Here is a 19,135-nt window from a genome sequence, read left to right as displayed (position 1 = left end):
CTCACCCCGTGTCCCACACTCTATCACACTGGCGTGCTCCCTCACTGTGCAGCCTGCCCTCTATCACACTGATGCGCTCCCATACCCTGCGGCCTGTGTACTATCACACTGGCGCTCTCCCTTACCCTACGCTCTGTGTACTATCACACTGACACGCTCCCTTACCACGTGTCTCACACTCTATCACACTGATGTCCTCCCATACCCTGCAACCTGCGCTCTATCATACTGATGCGCTCCCTCACTGTGCAGCCTGAGCTCTATCACACTGATGCTCTCCCATACCCTGTGGCCTGTGTACTATCACACTGACAATCTCCCTTACGCTGCAACCTGCACTCTATTACACTGACGTGCTCCCTCACTGTGTGGCCTGCGCTCTATCACACTGACGCTCTCCCTCACTATGTGATCTGCGCTCTATAACACTTATGAGCTCTCTCACCATGCGGCCTATGCTCTATCACACTGATGTGCTCCCATACCCTGCAGCCTGCGTTCTATCACACTGACACTCTCCCTCACCCCGTGTCCCACACTCTATCACACTGGCGTGCTCCCTCACTGTGCAGCCTGCCCTCTATCACACTGATGCGCTCCCATACCCTGCGGCCTGTGTACTATCACACTGGCGCTCTCCCTTACCCTACGCTCTGTGTACTATCACACTGACACGCTCCCTTACCACGTGTCTCACACTCTATCACACTGACACGCTCCCTTACCCTGCAACCTGCGCTCTATCATACTGACGTGCTCCCTCACTGTGCAGCCTGCGCTCTATCACACTGATGCTCTCCCATACCCTGCGGCCTGTGTACTATCACACTGGCGCTCTCCCTTACCTGGCGCCCTGTGTATTATCGCACTGACACGCTCCCTTACCCCGTGTCCCATACCCTGCAACCTGCACTCTATCATACTGATGCTCTCCCTTACCCTGCGGCCTGCGGCCTGTGTACTATCACACTGACATGCTCCCTTACCCCGTGTCCCACACTCTATCACACTGACGCTCTCCCTCACCCTGCAACCTGCATTCTATCACACTGACACTCTCCCTTACCCTGAGGCCTGTGTATTATCACACTGACACGCTCCCTTACCCCGTGTCCCACACTCTATCACACTGACGCTCTCCCTCACCCTGCGCCCTGTGTACTATCACACTGACATGCTCCCTTACCCCGTGTTCCACACTCTATCACACTGATGTCCTCCCATACCCTGCAACCTGCGCTCTATCATACTGACGTGCTCCCTCACTGTGCAGCCTGCGCTCTATCACACTGACGCTCTCCCTCACCCTGCGCCCTGTGTACTATCACACTGACATGCTCCCTTACCCCGTGTTCCACACTCTATCACACTGATGTCCTCCCATACCCTGCAACCTGCGCTCTATCATACTGATGCGCTCCCTCACTGTGCAGCCTGCGCTCTATCACACTGATGCTCTCCCATACCCTGTGGCCTGTGTACTATCACACTGACAATCTCCCTTACGCTGCAACCTGCACTCTATTACACTGACGTGCTCCCTCACTGTGTGGCCTGCGCTCTATCACACTGACGCTCTCCCTCACTATGTGATCTGCGCTCTATAACACTTATGAGCTCTCTCACCATGCGGCCTATGCTCTGTCACACTGATGTCCTCCCATACCCTGCAACCTGCGCTCTATCATACTGATGCGCTCCCTCACTGTGCAGCCTGCGCTCTATCACACTGATGCTCTCCCATACCCTGTGGCCTGTGTACTATCACACTGACAATCTCCCTTACGCTGCAACCTGCACTCTATTACACTGACGTGCTCCCTCACTGTGTGGCCTGCTTCTATCACACTGACACTCTCCCTCACCCCGTGTCCCACACTCTATCACACTGGAGTGCTTCCTCACTGTGCAGCCTGCCCTCTATCACACTGATGCGCTCCCTCACTATGCGGTCTGCGCTCTATAACATTGATGAGCTCTCTCACCATGCGGCCTATGCTCTATCACACTGGTGCGATTCCTAAAACCTCTCAGATCATCAGGGCTTGGGATGGCTGTCCCCTATTCCCCCACCCCCCCATCGTCGGACCTGTGTAGGAGACAGAAATACTAACCGAAGATTATATTGAGCGCTTTATCAGGAATTGTCCTCTAAAGAGCAGCTGCCTATATAGGGATGGCTAGTCCCTCAGTAGTTGAAATGGAAAAAAGGGGTGATTTAGGCAGCGCTTTATAAATAGCAATTTCAGGAGTATTTGCACATCAATTAAAGGACCCAGAAATCTGGTGAATAACCTGCTCTGAGCCAAAGCAGCAGTCCCATTGGGTGGAGTCCAATCGGCAGGGGGAGTTCCAAGTGTCTTGGAGCGATCGGTCCAGAGGGATGGTAGTTTGGACCAATCTTAATCTCCACGATGATACGACCAATAAATTTCTCCCAATAATTGAAGCCAGGGACATCCAGTATATGGGACAAGATGGTCAGAGGAATTAGCAGGTAGTGGTCCAAAGGTGGCACACGTCCTGGATAATACCAACGTGTTTCGCTGGTCAGATTGCCAGTTTTATCAAGGCGTCTCTATGTGGTCTGGGTGCTCATATTTATACCCAGCATCCTTAACCATAATTTGCATAATTAATTGATTCACTTAAGTTTTTTTTAATACTAATAAAAAGATTTCAATGGAGACAGAATTAGGGTTCTATAATAGTCATATATATTCATAAAATATCTTAATTTGCATCTATATAAGTGTTTAATAATGATAATTCATATAGAAATGATAATTCATATAGAAATGACAGGTAACACTTCCGGGGGTCATAGGTCCCCTCCTCCAAGAGTGACAAGCCACAGTCTAGCCATGTGATCTCTGCAATACAAAGCAGAGTCAGGATGTGACGTTTCAATACATATACATTATTCCAGTGTGTCCGCACGTCACATCCTATAGATGGAAGTGCTGCACGGACCTGTGACCTCCTCCTCCCTGCACTATGATCCTCTTCCAGGTGCAGGGAGGAGGAGAGCCCAGCGCAGCAGCAACGCCGGGTAAGGGAGGGAGGGGGGACCTGCCGGGACCTGCTGACTCTCACCGCAAAGGACAGCTCTTAACGCAAAAGCTGTCCTTTGCCATAATTATCGCATATGTTAGAACATATGCGATAATTATGCAGGCGATGGGCGGCGACGGGGGGCGGAGCTGGGCTGCGGATGTTAGAACATCCCGCCCTGTATTTTTTTAATAAAAGAGAAGAACAATACACATTCAAAGAGGAACTAATAATAAAGAATATTATGTATATTAAGTATATTTGAATAGTAGCTGCTTAATGAATGAACAATACTTTATTCATATGCAGAATAAGGTAATTCAACAACTTAAGGGTATTTATTATATAATAATCAAAATCCATTGTAAATATTATAGGTAGACAGATCCAACAAATTAACAGTATTTAAATTAGTTATACAAAAAAAAAAAAAAAAAACAGAATTTGAGCTCTCCTTGCGTTCTGGGTCTCCATATTTAGTTATATGACCACATTGAGGTCTAAAGACTCGTTCAGCCCATTGGGGAATAATGAATCACATTTGAAGATCCAAAAAATTTATTGGCTGCATAGACTTTTATGAAGGTGAAGAGAAAAGCACTGTCTTTTTGGGGGGGCACGCTTGTTTAAAACTTAACGTTTAATAATAAATTGGTTTAAAATATATGTAATTACGTCATAACAGGACAGACACACACATAACATACAAAACAAAGCACTATGAGAAGTGTTTCAACAAAATGTCTGTAGGATATTTCGATAAATCTATATTCGTGAGTTCTCCCATCTGAAATTGCTCATGTGTGAAAACTGCCAATCTGACAGCAAGTGAATACCACAATGGCTAAAGTGGACCGCGAATATCTAATAAAGTATTATTTTCAAGGATAAATGCCTCTTGTCACTCTTTCCTTATTAAATGTATTAAAGAAATGAAAGGTCCCTTCTTTCTAGGTAAGGTTCTATAGGGATTATCTGAAGAGAGATAAAGTACCTTATTGTGAAAGTTTATATCCAGATGATAGATAGATGCAGGAAAAGAACAGCTTTGTGTCAGTATATCCCTGCAGTGTGCTTGTTCCACACTGATTGTTGTGTCTGGATTGGCTCAACCAATCCTTACAATTGAGCGGGTCAATCCGTGTGACAGTAGCAGATATGGATATGAAAAAAGATTGGGTATTATTTCTCTCTACGTTACAGTGGGGACTCCCCTGATTGGCCTACTCCCTTGCAGAGAAATAAACTCACAATCATAAATTAATTTACCCAAAACGTGTTTACAGATTAGAAAAGGTTTGTTACACTGTTTGACTTTTCATATACATATCTATCATCTGGACATAAACGTTCACAATAAAGTACTTTTTTTAATACCCAGAACTCTCTAACTTATATGATAAATTCATTCTTCATGATTTTTTAATCACATCTAACTATTCCTTATGTTCATTTTTCTAAATGTTATATCTCAGTTTGTTATTTTTGTTGATATTAACGTGACTTGACACTGACGGGTTATATTTTCATCTATCCTAAAAGCTGTGCTGAGGGCTCTTTTCATAATAATCAGAGCAATGAATTTATTGAAAAATTTTTTAAGGCTAATATGTTTTTATTTATTTATAATGTTTAATAATCATATGTCTAATGCAGATTCAATAACTGAGCTATGGTCCAATGTTTTGCTTTTTGAGTGCTTATCGCATGTACATTTTTACATTTAATATATTTATTACAGTTTGAGTATCCCGTATCCGTATATCTATTATCCGAATGTTTTTTAGGAATAATTCAAATGATTTATTTATTTTCTCCCCCCTGAACCTTTTTTATTACTTACCAAGTCCCCCGGCGTCCATGGCAGACCTTCAGCATCCTCTCCAGCGTCTCCAGCGGTCCCAGGAGTGCATTGCGCAAGTGCGCTCGCACGTCGGTGACGTCACCGGCGCACCTGGGAACTCGCGCAACGCACTCCTGGGACCACTGGAGATGGTGCTGAAGGCCTGCCATGGATGCTGGGGGACAACGTGGTAGCCGGGGGACCATCGGGGCACCACCAGGGGAAGGTAAGTATGTTTAAAAACCATTTATTCCAAAAACCGTAAAAATCTCTTATCCGGAATGCTCGTGGTCCCGAGTATTTCGAATAATGGATACTCAACCTGTACTTCATTTCACTACTCATTTATTATTCATTATCATAATACGTAGGGGTGACAAAGTCAAATTGGCCTGAAACTTTAAACGTAAAATTTCCAAAACATTACAATTGTCAACTAAGGAAATTTTGTCCAAGTCCTACAATACCACTGGGTATTGCTAAATAATTTTGGTAAAAAACACAGAACATAACCTTTATATAAAAATAAGTCTGTCATCCTGACAGGATGATTATGACCCAGCAGGCAACAGCTTGTCATAAAGTAGTACAATTCATAATTATTATTTCCTCACAAAATTATGCAGTGCTTCAGATTTTACATATTTAGGGCCAGATGTCAAAAAGTGATCAAATGGAGAGTGATAGACAGCCAATCAGCTCCTACCTGTCATGTCACAGGTTTGGTTTTTAAAAATGAAAGGTAGGAGTTGATTGGTTGGTTGTTTATCCTCATTTCTCACACTAGGTTTTTGATGATTTTCAATTCCAAGACCATGTGGTCCTTCATTTTTTTTCCTGAGAACCATGATCAGTTCTCATCCTGGAATGTGACATTTTGAAATATGAATTTTCCAATGGTCTTAATTAGTCCTTGATTATTCGTCTTCTGCGGTGCCGTTTTCTTTTTCCATATGGACAAGCTGGTTTTCAGCAGCAACGGTGAATGTGAGTTTGTGTGAGACTGTGCCAGATACACTGTGACCCCCTGTCAGCTGTGTGTGGGATCCCTGGTGTGTAATCCCCATGGATTGTACATGTAACCCCCAGTGAGTGTCCAGTATCAGCAGGGAGAACTACTGTACGTCTGCCATGAACTTCCTCCCCTACCAGCAGCCTAGAAGGATGGCTCAGCATAGAGGGGAGCTGACAATGAAAAGTCTGGTGGATTGGCCAGAACACAAAGGTTAGTACCTGGTGCTCCATAACTGCTTATTTCCTTGACCCTGTTGGATTTTGCAAGCAAAAAAACTTGCAACTTTCTTTTTCAATTGAATACTGTGATTATTGGGAGTGCAATCACCTGTGGTTTTTCCAGTTTGATCACAAGATTGTCTACATTTTGGCGAGCAAAATCTCATGGGTAATTGAAATGAGAATCAGTCACTCACAGATGTACTGTACAAACTTGTTATATCATATAAAACAGCACAGTATTCTGGTGCACCGCAGCCACATCGCGTTGTGTCTAACATGCATTTTCTGCAAAATAGATGCTTGATGTAGCAGTGTCTCATGGGGCCTGTGACTAACGCAAAGGTGTATGAGAAAAACATCTGCAAGATAACAGCAGGATTTATGTCTTGTTTGAGCAACTATTAAACCAGTGACTAGTCTAAAGGTGCCCATACACTGAGCTGATTTTGGCCGATTCCGATGAATCGGGCTGTGAAATCGTCCCAAATCGGCTCAGTTTGATGTCCCCTCAGGTCCGATGAGTGGTCCCGTGGAAATGAAAAAATCATTTGATTGTTCGTGAATTACATAAGGGTCACCAAGTAAGTAGTGGTTTGCAATATTTTTGCAATTAATTTGCAGATTTGCACTGGGCGGGTTTTCTTTCTGTCTGGGCGGTGGCTATCTACCTGCAGTCATCTGCTAATTTACAGTTCAGCGATCTGGTCTGAATCATACTTACCTACCCTCCTGGAATGGCTGAAAGGGTCCCAAAAATTGGTCAGATAGCAGACTAAAACAGAGGAGACTGTTTTGCCATTTTTAGCCATATTTTTTAAAAATATTTGCTAGAAGGGGAATGAGGATAATCCAGGTGGTACATAAGTTTAAAATTACTTGTAAATACTGTACCACAGCAAGGTTATAACTAGAACCAAACGAACAGTAAGGAGTGCATGAATTTCAAATTATATTTAACAATTTAATCAATCAAAAATAACAGCAATTAAAAGTTAACCACTACCCCAACAAATTGGATTCTGATATAAAACATATAATGAAAAGTTATTTTGGCCAATATGGAGCCAAATGTGATAGGGTGTAAGAATCAGAAATTAAGAGATATTGGGATAGTTTTCAAATTAACAAGAAACCCAAGTCAGGACTCAGTTCCACTCAGGAATCCACAGTGATTCTGATCTTGTCTTCAAATGTATTTCTATTTCAGTTAAACTGAACCAGTCACCTCTAATAGAATGTTCCTGTGCCCAATGCATATATATATATATATATATATATATATGTATATATATATATATATATATATATATATATTGTACACTCATCGGCTGGTGAGGTGTACATGTAACAGTAAGTATGGATGTACTGATGTATTGATCAAAAAAACAACACCACTGGTTAAGTAACCAGGCTGTTCATAGTTTGAGTGAATCACTAGTGTGTATCTGTATAATGCTGTAATATTAATTCCTGCATACACATGATTCCCAACACTATGGTGATAGTAATTTCATCCTTTTTGGCCCTGAGGTCAACTCTCTCACAGTGGACACCAATTTCTGGGGTGTTTTTTGGCCAAAGTGTGAATTTGTGGTGAGATGCTGAAGTGTTCAGTGTAAGGTTAAGGCTGTTGATCCTCAGCTTTAGGTGAGCCAATCACATACAGTTGTACAATGTAAATAGTTCTGCTTTACTATGTAATACTGCATGGCAGGCTAGGAAATCACTGGAGCAGCGGTCAAGTTCAGTTCTTAGCACCATCAACTGTGAGCTTAGGATGTAAACGAGATATGTGCAAACATGATAGGCAAACCGCAGATCATTTTATCTGAGACAAAGGGGGTTATTCTGGTTCACTCCTTCTGGCAAATTCCTTCTTACAGTAGATGGACAAAACCATGTGCACTGCAGGTGGGGCAGATGTAACATGTGCAGAGAGAATTAGATTTGGGTGAGTTATTTTGTTTCTATGCAGGGTAAATACTGGCTGCTTTATTTTTACACTGCAATATAGATCTCACTTTGAAGTAAAACCCCACCCAAATCTAATTCTCTCTGCACATGTTACATCTGCCCCACCTGCAGTGCACATGGTTTTGTCCATCATCTAAGGGATTCATTATTTAATCTCGGCGGTCGGGATCCCGGCGTTCAAAATCCCGACACCGGAATCCGGACCGCCGAAATCCCGACAAGGGGGGGACGTGGATCTCCCCCCCTTGCGGGCTCGCTGTGCTCGCCACGCAGCGGGCCCGGTGCCTCGTTACGCTCGGCACACTCATTTATTCTCCCTCCGAGGGTGTCGTGGACACCCACGGAGGGAGAAAGTGTCGGGATTTCGGCGGTCGGGATTCCGGCGTCTGGATTTTGAACGCCGGGATCCTGACCGCCGGGATTTACACTGCATCCCCATCTAAGAAGGAATTTGCCAGAAGGAGTGAACCAGAATAACCCCCAAAGGTTACGTGAAATTAGTTCTCACTATTTTAGCACAGCAGCGTAATCGATTTAACCTGTAGTCTGGCCTCAGTGCCCAGGAGTGAGTTATTGCTTTGTATAAGGAATCCCATAATTGTATATCTAAAACCTGGTCTTGGTCACAAATTAACACTTCAACTTTTGCACAAAGGATGAAACATTGGCAATATCTGAATGTAAAGCTGGCCATGTAGAAAAAGACTACTAAAACCGCACGAAGCAAAAGCTTTGAAAGCTAGTCTGCTACCTTCTGTGTTTGTGAATGTGTGAGAGAGAAAGAGATGTAGTTTCACTTCCTGCCAACAGGTCGCAGTGTTTCCTAGACACACAGACACTAGACATAAATATTATAGATTTATTGTCAGATTTGGCTAGTCGGAACAAAAAACTATTAAATTATCATTCAGATATTACTAGATTTTTGTTCCAACTAGCCAGATCAATCAATAAATCATTAAGTGTCTGGCCAACTTAACAAACAAGATCTACAATACGTGAGCACCGATGATAATTCTACATATTTACCAATTCATATAACAACTTATTACATGGATACCTATATGTGCCTAAATTATAACAGTGGAATTCTTATACAGAATAATACTTTACCAACAATAGGGTAGGTAGCGGAGAAGATATGTGTATAAGTGAAAGGATGGTTCAGTGTTGTGGATAGAAAATCTCCAATCTCTCGGGATAGTAAGGGGAAATTCGTTAATGGGATAGGGAGTGTAAAAGGAAAGCATTTACGTACATTCCTAATGTGAAGGATATGGGAAACTGTTAGTAAGTAAGGTTATGACGCCCAGCAGTAAAGGTTGCATAATGCAATGGTATGTACGTAGGTTCTATGTTACTGTAACTATTAAGGGCCTACGTATTTAGATTTCCTGCAACAAATCCTCTAAACCTTTACCATATGTGGAATAAAAGTAACTCATTTAGGCCAATTACATTGTGTTTTGTCAATTACTAGTGATATAAGAGTTAATTTACCAACTCTTTTATCGAAGGTGCAAGGGTCTCCCAAGCCAAATATTTGTGAATTGCAGAGGTGCGGCACTACGGTGACTAGGGTGGAGGCACTAGTACGGTGACTAGGGTGGAGGCACTTATCAGCAGATCCACAAGAGACTACAGATATCCTTTCATATCGAGTGATCTTTCCCAGGGGATTAAGGGAAACAGCATAACTAAATAATGTATCCTAGATGATCGAGCATGGTTACAGATAATTATTGCCAGGGAATTTGTTCTTGTCCCATTATTATTTTAATATTGTCGTTTAATGGTCACACACTGGACCTGATTAAAAAATGTATGCAATGTCAATGTCTGACACAGTGGCTTGATGTATTGCAGCTGTGCAAGCCGCCTCCTGAGTGACAAGTAGTGAGCATTTGGTGGAGATATTGGGGACTGGCTAGACAGGACAAGGACCATTTTTGAGCATTCCCAAGTCAGACATTGGAAACTTGTTTGCAGCTGGAGAGTGTCAGGAGAGCCACTTTGTTTGCGGTAGCATACGGCTGCTTACAAGGCCAGTGGGGTGACGGGCAGTGGGAGTCTCTGTGCTCAGGATGACAATAGCATATTTCTGTAAGTACACTGCGGATGAAATCTCAGCAGAGCAGTGGGTACAACAGCGCGCACCTATGAATTAGGCAGAGTATTACTGGTGTTTATAGCAAGTAATGCACATTATTGTATTTCTTTTTATTCTTGCACTAACTATATACTGTATATAAAAGGCTAACTACTCCTCACCTCTCTGAGGTGAAGTACCACCAATGACCACTAGAGGCCAAATTACAGGAAATGGAGTGATTGCGGGTAGAAGCAGGTAGGGACTAAGCTGCCATTGTGATTTGTCTTTAACAATTACATTATAAATGAAAACTGAACTTTGTCTGCTACTAAACTGCTAATAAAGTTCTTCAGTAATATACAAGTATACTCATAGAGCATGTGCAATAAGTCAGGTATACTGAGCAATGAAAGATTATTTACTGTACACTTGGGGATTTTACTCTTCAGCCATCGATCCCCCCCCCCCTCCTTCTTTAGGCGAACCTGGGCCAGTGCAGGGTTTTTGCCACCTCCCTGCAAACTATGTTTATACCATACTTTATGCCTTACCTCCCATCCCATACAGTGGTCGTACAATTGTAACCCCAGTTTAAATGATTTCACACAGTAGCACAATCTCATTCACATTACACCACATGTATTGCCCCTTACTCACTTTTTCATGTTAACCTACACAGTAGTACTCCGTATACATGTATGCAACACAGTAGCGTTGCTTATACACAATGCCCATAGTAGTGCATCCTCTTACACATAATGCCCACAGCAATAGTACCTTGTGACACCTTGAAATCTCATATGCTGTGCCAGAAAAGTAAGCTGTTGGAATTAGTGTTCAGGGCTGTGGTGGAGGTGAAGCTAGTTCCCCCTTCCATTAAAGGTGGTGGAACTCAGTTCCCCCCAGTTCACCCTCACTTTAACCCCTGGTCAATATAGAAATGTTGCCACTATGTAGCTTATGGGGAATTAAAACTATGCCAGTTTGTGCAGCATAAAAATCCCTCTCTACCTGCCCAGAACACAGACTGCATACAGATGTCATACCGCTGTGTGTTTCTGGGACTATCACAGTGTAACCTGCAAAGTGTGGTACTGCACATACACAGCGGCATTTCATCTCTCTCCATACTCCATTTTGCCATGCCCCTGAGGGTCTCACTGCACCAAAGACAATCATAAAGTGTATGCCAATAGCTCTAGGTCATGAACGCAACACGGGCTAGTGGCACTTGTTCCCTCTTCGAAATGCAAATGGTTCTTCTACTGTTCCTATTGCACATGCTGCAAACATGAAACCGACATTAAAGAAAATGAATTAGCAAGGTTATTGCACATTTTCAGCTTGCAGCTAGGTTACGTCTAGTACTTATGTGAGTGGGACATTAACGAAAAGCTAGAGTCTATAGCCGATGGTAACTGGTTTTATAATTGATTACTGTGAACTAGATGATTCTCAGCCATTGATGGTAGACATGTGTCTGATGGTATTCAACCCCCCGTTTCATTTACAGACTGCTGCACCTAGTTGCTAGGTTGCTAAGGCTGCTCTAGGGCCCCACAATTCTAGGGGCCTTCAAGCAGGATATGGTGGAGCCTCCGGAGCTTCTCAGAGGCTAGTAGAGATTGCTGCCAGCTGCTTTGATTGTGAATTGCACAAAATCAGAGCTGCCAGAAAACGTTCTCTACAGCTAATGGCTGTAAGTACGCTTATTGCTGGATGGCTGACAGCAGGTGGAGAGAAGTTGTGATTATTCTTAACTTAAGTAGGGGCCACAGTGCATTGCTTTGCCTAGGGCTTACAATGCTGTTAAGACAGCCCTGTCTGTAGTAGTACCATACCCTCCAACATGACCCATTCCATTATGTACAAAATGATCTGTTCCTGGACTTCCTTACCAGAGTCAGTTACAGAGGTGGGGCTCCAGCACAGTCCAAAATTCAAAGAGGGGGGGGGGTCACATCAACTGTCAGTGAGTCCAGGACAGTGATGTTTGCGGTGGCATTAGGTATGGCTCCCCTTTTTGAATATTGGACTGTGCTGCAGGCTCACATCTGTAACTGCCACTGGCAGGGAAACCCAGCAACAGCGCAATTTGTACCTAATGGAATGGGTCATGTTGGAGGGTATGTAGTACTAAACACTGGCATACACCATTTTAATGAGAGGCTGCATTCTAGCAAACTTAGGGGGTAATTCAGGTTCATTCGTAAAGCACATATCTAAATTGAATTCACATATTTGATAAATGTTTCCATAGATCATTGATGCCAAGATTATAGAAGGTATATTTATAGGCTCCCAGATCAAATAATTCTATAAAAATTTTGATTTTTGAAGGAGAATAAAGTTACCAAAGTTGTGTGGTAGAGTTTCAAAATGATGTGCACAATCCTTTTTTAGGCCAAAAACTATGATGAAATATTGGGTGATCGTTTTTGTGTCTTATAATCCAATGTGGTGCAACACGTTATTAAAGATTCATTTTTTTAGAATTTAACTGGGTGGTTTTTCCAAAACATGGGTGCGGTGAGTCACGAATATGGTAAGTGGTTTCTAATATGGAAATAGCCTACCAGTCAATTTGTTGGCTGACTACTGCCAGACTCTGTCAGAGACTTAAGAGAGACATTCCTCCAACAACACTGTGTGATTTTGGTTAACTTTTCTATCTCACCCGGCAATCTGCTTACTTTAATCTGAACACCTGCAAACAGTATTTATGCTGAATGTATGTTCATATACAGTATCTTACCCTGCTATCCGCTTACCATAAATGCCTACTCTACCAGAATGTCCGGGAGGCTCCTAAAAATCAGGTAACACTCCCACCACCCTGGGAAGGTAGGCAAGGCTCCTGAATCTTAATCCAGAGGCACCAGCTGATACAGCACATACAGCACTTCAGTGTTACGGTGGCTGGGCAGCATCTCCCTGCCCGTCTCCGCTTCAGGGAGAGGCTGCCCTGTTCGGGGGGGGGGGGTCGGGGCGGCAAGGGGGACCAGTGGCGACGGCAGCGGAAGCCCCTGGCAGTAGCCGGCCGCTGGTGGGGGATGGCGTTAGAATCGCAATCCCCTGCAAGGATGAGCCGGGCTACATCTGTATATTACTTAAATCTTCTGTACAATGTGCATTGGGTTTTTTTGCATGTAAAGTGCCTTGACTACTGTTGGAGAAAGAGTGATATATTAATACAATTTAGGATTTTATTATTATTATTATTATTACTATTATTAGACTGACTTTCTTATACACATTTATTGTTTAATACACACTAACATGCTGTGTACAATTTTTGCTATCGCATTGTACCACTTTTACCCTTTTTTCAGAGCATAGTGAGTTCTATGCCATTTAGAACTGCACATTCTGCATGACTTTACCCTGTGCGTGCTCGGAAAGTGATTGTGGGCACATGAACTAATGGTACTGTAGGCAGCACCATAAAATTATGAAAGTATTAAACCTGACGACCAGAAATGCACAATGGGAGTGTGGTGGGGCCTTCTCACATACCCAAAGTTCAGTAATGGTGTTAAAACAAATGAGACTTATGTAGATAAGAAAGAGAATGCATATATAACTAGTAAGCCCTCTCAAAGCAAAAGCTTCGAAAGCTAGTCTGCTAGCTACTGTGTTTGTGCATGTGTAAGAAAGAGATGTAGTTTCCCTCTGTGCCAACAGATGACAGTGTTTTGGAGACTCACGAACACTAGACCTATAATATAGATGATTCTCTTGGGTTTTTTATGTAACTTACACCCATTTTACAACCAACTCTACATCAACCCTTTTAAGAGCAAAAGAAGGGCAGTGTGGCTGATGCTATCGCACAGGGCGGAGTGCCCTGGAAGTGGCACCCTCACCTTATCTGCATCTGGCTAGCACTGATGCAGCCCGTTTCATTGATGCAGTGCCAGCTGACATGTCTTTTGGATATTCCGTCCACACATCTCTCTACAGGCGTTCTGAGCATTCAGCAGTTGTGTCCCGGTAATAACGGACCCACCTTCTCACCATAAAGGGTGCATTCCTATACAACTACGCAATCGGGGAGGGCGCGGTGGCTTCACGCGGTGCACTGCCATCTAGTTACTGTGCTGGTAATACCATGCTGTACATCAAAGCATTATTTAGGGGCCATTCAACGAAAAGAAAACGTGGTGTATTTTCAGAACACGTGGAAATACTGGTAGTCATGGTAACACACAGGTACACCATCAATAGAATGTAAGCTGTCACGAGCAGGGCCCTCTTCCATCATGTGCTTTTCCGTCTCTCACGTAAACCATCTTTGATAGCACCAAATCCCTGTTTCCTGCCACCCAGATGCTTATTTCAGTGTCGCCTGGTGATGCTGCTATGGTTATGTGCCCTGCACTTGTCCTTTATTGTCTTCAACTGTCACTGTTTGATTATTCGTTCATGCACTCTGTAATTGGGTGCTAGAGACACCTTGTGGTGCTGTATAAATAAAGGATAATAATAAACACACATTTTACCTTGCAACCTTGGTCTGCTGTAATTATCTGTGATCTCGGCAGTTGCCAGATATCACACAATTGAACTTTTAATCTTTAACTTTTCCATGCATCAATTTTCACAACAGTCAACAATGATGGAAAAATATCGACTGCAAATTTCTCCATTGACATTTAATTCACATGACTGTTAATTTATACTGTATTTCAGGGTTTGTTTTTAATCTGGGAAGTAAAAGGGAAGCAGGACAGTTATCCCACAATTCTACATATCCTAATCCCTTCCCAAGACAAAAAGTCAAGCAATAATACTGAAGCTCTTTTTAATTTACTGTATCTCTGTGTGGATACAAGTGCAACATTAACTACCGTATGTGTAGTTGACGTCTTCAATAATAGTTTAAAAATTGAAGCCAGATTTGTTCATGTTTATAGTTCATTCCTTAGCACAAATGAAATACAGTATGACAACTGGATTCATATTTGCTATGCTAAGTATGTAAAATAGAAGCAAAATATTTCCTGTGCTTATTTTTACAAATGGATGGTACGCGTTTGTAGCTTTGAAATCAATATTTTTTTTATTTCAACTGTATTACCGAGAGCTTAAAATGCCATGTTTAAGAGAACAGCCCTGAAGGCAGAAGCAGCCTTTAGTTATCCTGCAGTGTCTGACAAATAAGGTATTTGATTAGATGCTATTGTCTTGTCATGAATTTGTAACACTAAGTTACCCTGGACCCAGCTGTGCTAATGTCTTTAAAACATACAAATAAAATATTATATAAATAAAATTCCAAAATGTATTTATAACTGTAATAATATAGAAAAGCCAAGATTCTTTCTCATCGGGGGGCCATGGTGGTGAAAAAGCAGGGATTACAATCTGGCACTAGTTAGCAAAATACCCAAAAGACCAGTCAAGTCATGTTTTATTTCTGAACTTCCAAGAAACATTGAAATCAGTAAATTCCCCTCATCTAAAAGTACTAGTAAATAGCGTAAATAGTTCTTGAACCTGTAAAAATAGCAACTATATAGTGTTGCATAAATCATTTTATTTTATATTTTTATATTTTATCTATAATCTTTTTCTACACAGAAGTTAAATATTTTATATTTAAGGGTTTTAATTTAAGAACTACTGTACAGATATTTACTATGAACATATTTGTTTTAAAGGTATAACATGCACTGTAAAATATGTTGATCTGCATCCAAAAATGTACATACAAAGCATCACATCACATCACATTTAAACAGGATTCCTTGCAAAAGGTTTTTGTCTTATTTCAGACAAATTTTAATTGGAATTTTATCACCAAAGTGGTATTCAATTACTGAGTGTTCAGATGTTATTAAGCCCTATCCAGACATTATTATTTTAACTTAAATTAGTTATGCATTTGTTCCTGAGAAATCAAGATATTTGTAGATATACAGTAGATAGATTTTAACATTGTTTAAACATTCAATGTTTTATATTTGATCATTTATTTTTTAGGTACAATATATTATAATGTGAAATATAAATGTTCTGGAAAAATAGTATTTTCTAATGTTGCCTTGTAGAAACAGAAATTGAAACAGTTCATTGGTTTCTAATCTATTTTCACAATATGGTAAGTTTGAAATACTGTACCATATCTGTCTGCCATTTACCATTACATAATAGAATTGCTATATTGGTGCCTAATTTCTACCATCACAATATGCTTAATCACTGTATTTTATTAAATATATTTTATGTGATTTCCTTCAAAATGTTCAGTCTGTACTCGTTTATGACAATGTTAAAATTAGAATGGACATCAGTTAAACAAAAAAAAAAAAAATCTTACCTCCTCCATTCTTATAGCAGAGAAAGGGGAATCTCCACACGTTGGCCAGATCCACTGAGAACCCAACAACTGAAAGAAGAAAGTCTATTTTCTTGCCCCAGTGCTCTCTCTCCGGCTCTTCCGATACTGGTGCCTCATATTTGAGAGACGATTCTGGGACAATGATTGTGTTGTTCGTATACTGGACTCCATTCTGGTCCTTGACTAAGATAAGTTCAACATCTTTCTTTTCCGGAACAGGTTCTTTGAAGGGAGCCACAGCTGACAGTTTGTGGTCAGACTGACCCTGTTTGTGCATTTTGGATTTTAGCATCTTAAAATCAGCAGGTGACAAGCTTTACCTGTCTACAATAACTAACCAGAGGTATTATATGTGGTACAGTCCTTGTGTTAATGTTACTGACCGTCGAACTTCTTTTTCTTCTTCCTGTGAAACTAGCAAAAAAAGAATAGTTACTACTATTTATTATTATTATTATTATTATTTCCAGGGTACAAAAATATTTTTATACCCATTTTATTCAGTTCCATTTTATTCAATATTTGAAGAAATGGTTCAAATTTGTGTTTCCTTGAAGGCAATCTTAGCACATTATTATAAAGTAAAACTATGCCATAAAATGGGGTTAGGTATTTGTGCAAAGTAATTTAATCTTACAACATTTAAATTTAGTTAATAAGTTTTCTATTAATAGATAGATTTTTCTTTGATAATCTTACTGTAACTGTATAGAACACTAGCACAGTCTGTAAATTCTACAAAACTCCTAATTATCTCTTACATCCATCATCCCTCTTAACATGATACCTGCATTGAGCTGGTGCGGTAGAGGTTATCATCAAATGACTTACCAACTTGTAGCAAGTAGAAAGATGAACTCAGGAGCATCTGTAAGCCTTCATTTGGCTAAGTGGAATTGTGTGTTGTCAGCTCTAGTCTTTCCATTGTCCTCTTCTTTTCAGGTGACCTTTCCCTCTGGCAAGTGGGGACTTTGTGATTCCTCTGTTATGAGAATACTGTGAAGAAAAGAAAGATGCCAGCTTTTTAAACCAATGCTCCACTGCACGTGCTGTGTGTTAAACCAAGACACCCACTGGAGACAAGAGAAACTGAGCAGTGCCACCTGCTGGACACAAGGAAATGATTAGCTGCATTGCACAGGAAACATTTCTTGTGTTTAAAACTATAGAAGAGAAGATTTGGATTTGGGTCTTTTTGAAAAGCCATCAGGAAGTAAATGACGGAAATGACTCTATATCTCCTAAGCATCATGCATTACATGGACATATAGGCAATCTGGCATATGTAAGATAATGTGCCCTTGGGGTGGTTTGGCCAATTGCTTTAAGAAGGAAGAGATTATCTGGATCATTTCAAGTGTAATGCATATTGACAGTTATGCTGCAACAAAACAGAGTAAGACGGATTCCAATTGCTACCCCAGTACACCGTTCCAAGCTTTTACTGTATATGCTGTAGTTAAATGCCAAATAATATAAGCTATAAAATAGAGTAATCTATTCCAGGCTTGTTATATGTGTGTATTATCATGGGATATGTTGTTTCCATACAGTTATACCATGATAATGTTTAGCTAGATTTAAGGTAGAAATATGTAATAAATACTTACTGTACGTTGGATCATAATTTAAAGCAGATTCTCCCCCGGAGATTGTGGAAAATGTTTCTTTCACGTCTTGTGTAACACGCATTTATTTTTAATATATGTTACTTTATCTTGGTTTAGCTAATAACGAGTTTTGAACCCAGCATCAAATTGTAGGGATGTTGTAGCCCATCTCAAAAAGAAAAGCTGAAGCAAAGTTTAGCATCATTTAAATTTGAATTAATTTAAACCCATACTGATGTAATCAATCCTAAAATCATGCAAAAAAAATGAAAAAAAGATAATTACATAAATGCAAAGTTCTAGTATTTGAAATTAACGCAGGCCCGTAAAGAAGTATATTGTTCCCAAAACTATTGTATCAATTAATATAATGTAATAGTTAATATATTGTAGCTGTGCTCTATGTTGTGACCCAGTCATTTACCACTGTATCATATAAATTTTTGGCCACTTGCTAAAATACAGTTTAAAGATTTTATTTGTATTCAAAAAGTCTGTTTCCTTCCATTCCTCAATAAACACCTTTAAATGATGTCCCTCAACTAGGGCTGATCAGGGTTTAACATGGCCCTGGAGAGGTGGGGGAACTCATTTCCATCTGCCACCCAAATTATCCTCCCTTCACCTCCACACATTAGGTAGAAGCACGGCCAGTGGTAGTAGTTTTTCTGTTAAAAGTGGAGGTTGAACTAGCTCCACCTCACCATTATAGGTGGTGGAAATCAGTTCCACCCCGTTCCACCCCCACCCCCCCCCCCCCCACACACACACACACACACACACACACACACACACACACTTTAACCCCTGGTGGTGCTTATACTTGGAATTGAAGGGGAACCTAGTAGCTGGGCAAATGTCATGAACAAAATACCTAATCTGTTGAATGGCAGAACTGTCAAAAGGACCAAAGCATATACAGTACACAAAGGAAGAAAAAAAAGGTGCACAGGGAAACTGGGGAGAGGAGAACACATGAAGAA

General features: G+C 41.1%; 1 protein-coding gene across 1 annotated transcript in view; it reads right to left on the bottom strand.

Annotated features, from left to right (window-relative positions):
• Positions 1-17,513, bottom strand: part of SLC6A2 (solute carrier family 6 member 2) — a 149,682-nt gene extending 132,169 nt beyond the window's left edge. Inside the window, exons 1-2 of the mRNA XM_083165586.1 lie at positions 17,374-17,513; positions 16,522-16,956 (exon numbers count right to left, since the gene is read on the bottom strand). Coding sequence (XP_083021712.1) covers positions 16,522-16,834 — 313 coding nt within the window. The 5' untranslated portion in view covers positions 16,835-16,956; positions 17,374-17,513. The remainder of the gene's footprint in view (positions 1-16,521; positions 16,957-17,373) is intronic.
• Between the last annotated feature and the right edge of the window lie 1,622 nt (positions 17,514-19,135).

Source organism: Crinia signifera, chromosome 11 (assembly GCF_055691185.1).
Source record: "Crinia signifera chromosome 11, ASM5569118v1, whole genome shotgun sequence".
In the NCBI taxonomy this organism is placed as follows: domain Eukaryota; kingdom Metazoa; phylum Chordata; class Amphibia; order Anura; family Myobatrachidae; genus Crinia; species Crinia signifera.
Note: the sequence above shows the minus strand (reverse complement) of the source record. Positions and strands in the feature narration are given on the sequence as shown.